This window comes from Bactrocera latifrons, unplaced genomic scaffold (genome assembly GCF_001853355.1).
Source record: "Bactrocera latifrons isolate USDA-ARS-PBARC rearing strain unplaced genomic scaffold, ASM185335v1 scaffold_43, whole genome shotgun sequence".
Taxonomy (NCBI): Eukaryota; Metazoa; Arthropoda; class Insecta; order Diptera; family Tephritidae; genus Bactrocera; species Bactrocera latifrons.
In genome coordinates this window covers 93,603-99,099 of record NW_017537079.1, presented here as the reverse complement: position 1 = coordinate 99,099, position 5,497 = coordinate 93,603, and the positions used below count along the sequence as shown (strand labels likewise).

Genomic DNA, 5,497 nt, shown 5'->3' with positions numbered 1-5,497 from the left:
ACTTAACTTAACTTAACTTAACTTAACTTAACGTAAGTTAACTTTACTATACTTTACTTTACTTTACTTTACTGAATTAAACTTAACTTGATCATTTAATTTAATTTAGCTTGACTTCACTTAATTTAACCTTAACTTAAATTTTCATTTGGTCTTTTCAAACTACGAATAGCGTACTCAAACTTAACTTACATAATTTACCCTTAACTTATTTTGTTATTTTACCTTCATACACGCATTCACATTGGCGCCACAATCCAACAATTCACGAACCAATTTCACATAACCACCCTGTGCAGCGACAAATAACGGAGTACCACCATCCTAATGGAAATGAGATATTAAAATCGTATTAGACTAATTATATTTATAGGATAAAATTAATAAAATTTTGAAAGCAATGTAAATCATCTTTGATTATGTTACATAAGTTTCGAGCTTGTATGAATAAAGTGTTGACACGAAAGTTGTAGCTCCTTTTTTACCTACAACTTTGCCATTTAACTTTTCCTCATTCGTGTGGATTTGTTGTTTTGCCGGAAATCGAACTAAACCGCTTTTAGGTGTTACAAATTCAACTAATGACTTACTCTGAAATCAGATCAGCCGTAAATGTTGCCTTTCATATATGTTATTTTGTTTTCTTTTTTCAATGAGTTTCATTYTACTGTGAATTTTTTCTCTTTTCACCATTTTTTAAAGTTTCAGCTCTGTCCTAATTTATATATTTGCTTTTTAGAAAACTTTGATTATTTTAAATTAGATTTGCTAAGCAACTTAAACTCCAACTTTTCATATATTTATTTCATCATTATTATTTTTCTTTAATTCTCTTATATATTAAAAAAAAAATTAAATGTTAAACTTACCACCGATGGTGTATCCACGCTGGCACCGGCTTTTATCAATATTTTCACCACATCTAAGTAGCCACCCTGTGCTGCGAAAAATAACGGTGTTGTGCCAGTAGCGCGACGTGAATTCGGATCTGCGCCCTGTTCAAGCAATTCCAGCACACATGGGGTATGACCGCCTGCTGCTGAAAGTATGAGAGGTGTGGTGCCATCCTGAAAAAAAAAATATTAATAATATAAATAAAGTCGATCTTAATCATTCAAWGAATACGCATGAGTAATACAAAGTTATGATTTCCCAAACAATTAATAGTATTTTCGATTTTTTTCCCCACTATAATTTATCTAAGTTGTCTAAMCGCAGCACTTTCAAATTTTTTCGCATCGAATTTCACTAATTACGCATTCGGTTCAATTACGCAATGCTACCGCAAAATAATGAAATGCYTACGAAATTGAAATTTTATCGGCTGCGCCAAATGAAATCGAAGGCATATGAAAAACTCGCTGTAATATTCGCAAAATTATAAAGCGCCGCGCTGCGAAGGTGTTCGTTTCGCCATATCATATATGCACGCAACTGAAACCACAACAAACCTATAGAAATTAGGAAAATCGCTGAGATGGAAAATTGTTTATGTATGTGGTGGGTATGGAATACTAGACACCTGACATTTACAGAGTTATGTGGGCTAAGAGACGAACTACGAAATTTGAATGAGTGGGAGATACCGTGAAAGGATGTCTGACTCACAAAGAGATTTATTTTGAATGGTTAGCAACTTTCTAGAATAATGAGTACTCCACCAAATTAAATCTTTGCATCCATGCCAGCGTAAAAAGAAATAATTTGAGGGTACTACAACCAAGAGTAACTAAAGTAAAATTTAATCAGCTCCGAATTTTTCGGATCCCTTTTTCGTCAAGCTTTAGTGTCTTGTATTGAGAGTTTGATGTGATTTCATATCATTTTCAGCTGAATTTAAGCTTACCAATAAATTTTTAGAATACTGTTAGATTTTTAAGACACGTCKGAGAATTAGAATGTTATGTCGAGAGTAATCAAACTTAGGCCACTCTTAATGAAGAGTAGAACTTAAGGCACTTAAAGTTCTACAATATTCTGAAACCGAATTAAGTCAACAGGCATCTCACTTAGGCCGCTTATAACGCCGGTGAATTGTGACACCTAGAACTCCCCTAATATTGATGATTAAGACCCTCATAGATCGACGAAGCGCTTTTAGTTTCGACTATATCTTCTAGTTTGCCCAAGTTATGACTGCCGAGATGCTTCAAATTCCCTCATGCAAAAGYTGGATAATGGAGCAGAAACTACCTGAAATTTCCACATCACCTTTTTAGGCGTGAATTTCCATTGAAAAATGTCCTGTAAGAACTTCAACGAGTGCGGTTACATGAACCTTGCCCAGAGTAAATAGTTTAATAGATTCACTACGTTCTACTACTATCAGCGCCTGTTAAGTCCACGCGACGTCCATAGACCCAATACTAGATCACAAAATGACAACGAAGACCAACTCGTTCCCACTCCAACAAAGCAGGATAAGGGTACAACTTCATCGACTTTGCAGTTTCCAGTAATTCCGCTAGAGCCACGCACCCCAAATGGTCTGTTGAAGATGTAGCTTGATGGCTAACTTCGAGTGCACAGTTTGCGAGCTCAACGCAAGTATGGCCACTCTACCYTCTGAGTGAATGCTTACCTCCCTGCAATAAGATCAACTTCGCAGCAGTAAGCCTACTGCTACCTCAATACTTGAAACAACAGCCTGAAAGCACTGCTCTAGTCCGGAAGTCTAAAGCTAAGAAAAAGCGAAACGCAAAATGGCGTTTCAGCGCCCAAATTTTCTATAGTTTTCTAGACGGATTTTAGATTCTATATTCCTCCTTGGTTGTCATAACGATCTTTCTTTCCTTCAATTGCTGAGAAAACTACTTTTTCTATAATCTCGCGGGATTCTTAAGAGTTATAGTGGCACTGAAGTACAAGGAAACTCTGGGTCGATTACTTAATGGGTTTGTTTCTACGGTTACCTATTTATCCCTCAATCGAATCGCAAATCCCCCAGCCACCTATTTGTCTATGTGCTTCCTTAACACTAGAAAGATGAGTGAATGCTAACAAAAAATGTAGCTGCTCATTCACACAAAATCTTACTAATGAGCCAACCATTGATCTATCTGCATTTCCGGAGATTTCTTACATCGAAAGTGTCCACAAAAGCAAAGAAAAACTTTAGCACATTTTGCAGCAAAGTACACAACCCACATGATTAACACATTTGTGTACAAACTTCGCGCGCACCAATTAGCAATCGACTACAAAATTTCACCAGACGCGTTCGCGCAGTCGCAACTTTTCGCATCGCAARCACACACACAGACACACAATCGTGSGCTTGCGCAGCGGCTTTGTACATTGCATACAAATGAATTTTCGCTTGAGTGCAGTTTTTTGGCATCGCATGAGGCGCTGCGGCACGAAATGAGTGCAGACGTGATTCGATTTGCCCACACCCCGTGCGATTGGAAATTAATGCGAGCCAAAAGCGTAAACAATGAACACGGTGAACACCCGCAAATACGAAGTTGCAGACAGATATACACACAGTGACTACATTCATTCACATATTAATATTAAGTGAATTGAGGTGTTCCCGCCAAAAAAGGCGCTTGCCGCTTGGCATTTACTTTGGCGGTGAAAAYTATTTATTATTTATTTGTGCGCCAAAGCGTTGTAAGTCAGGCGAGGTCTAAGAAAAGCGAAAGTGCAGGCWAATGTTGGACGATTGCCAATAAGCGAAATTATTATTTTAATTAGAAATTAGTAAMACAAAAATTAAARTAARTTMACTTTYTGGGAAAAAKTTKAGYTAATTTCTTTTTCGAAATACAATTMTATTAATTACATAATTCAAAWAAATATTAATTTGATAAATTTAAGATTAAAAAATATAAAAAATAAATTTCTACRTTCAGTATTTTCCTAGATATTAAAATTYARTTATGAAATTACTAAARTTACGTTTMGAATTCWAAYTTTARTAATAAGCCACGCAGAGACCAGTTTGATCCTTTGCGATGCCAGATGGCGTTCACTTRCTAAGTCCTCCTAGAGGAGTAGTTATCCTTTAGGATGCCTGCGGTTGATGCGTTTTTAACAGACTCTGTGGCAGCACTTTCGATACCTCCTCCAGTGTATCATACTGTGGGGACCCCAGATGCTTACAGCATWGGTTTGCCAAYGCGGAACAAGTTCACTAAAGATGCTCCATTGTTTCCYTGGTGCCCTGCTCTAGACATATCCTGCAGTCTTCCCGATCTGCCAACCGCCATCAGACAGTGACCAGTTGGTATTCCCATCATGTTCCTACAGTCTCTTCTATCGAATGCCAATAGGAATTTTGTGTACTTCCAAACTACCGTTTTGCCCATGACTCTTGCAATCTTGTAGCCAGAAACCTCTATCCATTGGGTTTTGATTTTATTCACCATGMTTTTGTCAAAATCTTCGTRTAGATAAAGCATGGGTTTCCCAATGTGGATTATGTTGGTTASCTTGCTAAACCAGGTACTTGAGTTCCAACAACTGTGGAAAGGAAACGAGTAGGAGCTACGTTGGCTTCTTTTGTTTCACTGGTGCACAGTGTGGGCTCAGATCTCTGTCTTCTTTGGGGTTCACAACTGCATAGTTGTGCAGCTGTGAAATCGCAAAATCCCCAGTCCCAGAATAAATCGTAAATGATCTGGAGAACTCTTCGCTCTTTTCAATAGTGGTAGGAGTTCTAACTGAACACTGTTCGATCAGGATTCATGCAGTAAGATTATCCATTTYACSGAGCTGTTTGAAAAAAGCTGAGATAGAATCATCTCCTACTCATGGAAKGTCTCGCTTTTGCCAGATCAAGGCAAAAACAGCTTGGATCTYAACATTTGAGCATCCAGGTGAAATAATGGATATAGAAATAAAATACTTAAGTAGATTCGGGATACGTTCATTGATTTTTTGTCGAATTAATGCGTTTTTCTTTGCATGCTTTCGTTCTCAATTCAGCAGATAAAATTTTTACATAAAAACATATCAAATTATGTGGCCTTAACTCGAAATAACTTACTGGTACAAATATGTATCAGTTTAAGTACATACATACATATGTTACATTCATATTCCCACACTATTTTTAGTGCTTCATCCCAAGCACGCACCCTAAACGGAAATATAACGCGCAAAACAAGGGGAATATATTCATGAATAGGRGGGCTATTCACGAGTGATCTACTTGAATATATGAAATTTATTTTAGAGACATCAATCAAAGAATATTTACATTGAACAGAACAAGAGTCACGCAGTTTTAGAACTAGCCATCGTTTGAGTTGGAAATATTATGGAATTTTTTTTAATTCCTAGTAATCTGATGTTGGAATATGCTCTATRTTATGTTAAAKAAAGCCTAGTKATCATGWTAKACYGGTTGTAAAGATATCAAAWMTATTATGCTCTGTAGCAACATGTTGCAAGAGTTAAAAAAATGGTCAGATAATGCATTTACAAATTAAATAGAAAAAAGCTGCGTTCGGAAATGATCGGCGCTCAAAACTACCGTTAATTAAAATGC

At 36.7% G+C, this 5,497-nt stretch overlaps 1 protein-coding gene across 3 annotated transcripts in view; it reads right to left on the bottom strand.

The window, feature by feature from the left end:
* The window catches only part of LOC108972805 (ankyrin repeat domain-containing protein 29), a 49,052-nt gene that overhangs the window by 1,452 nt on the left and 42,103 nt on the right, over positions 1 to 5,497 (bottom strand). For all 3 annotated transcript variants that reach the window (XM_018939630.1, XM_018939629.1, XM_018939628.1), the window contains exons 4-5: positions 870 to 1,067; positions 226 to 324 (exon numbers count right to left, since the gene is read on the bottom strand). In XM_018939630.1, coding sequence (XP_018795175.1) covers positions 226 to 324; positions 870 to 1,067 — 297 coding nt within the window. The remainder of the gene's footprint in view (positions 1 to 225; positions 325 to 869; positions 1,068 to 5,497) is intronic.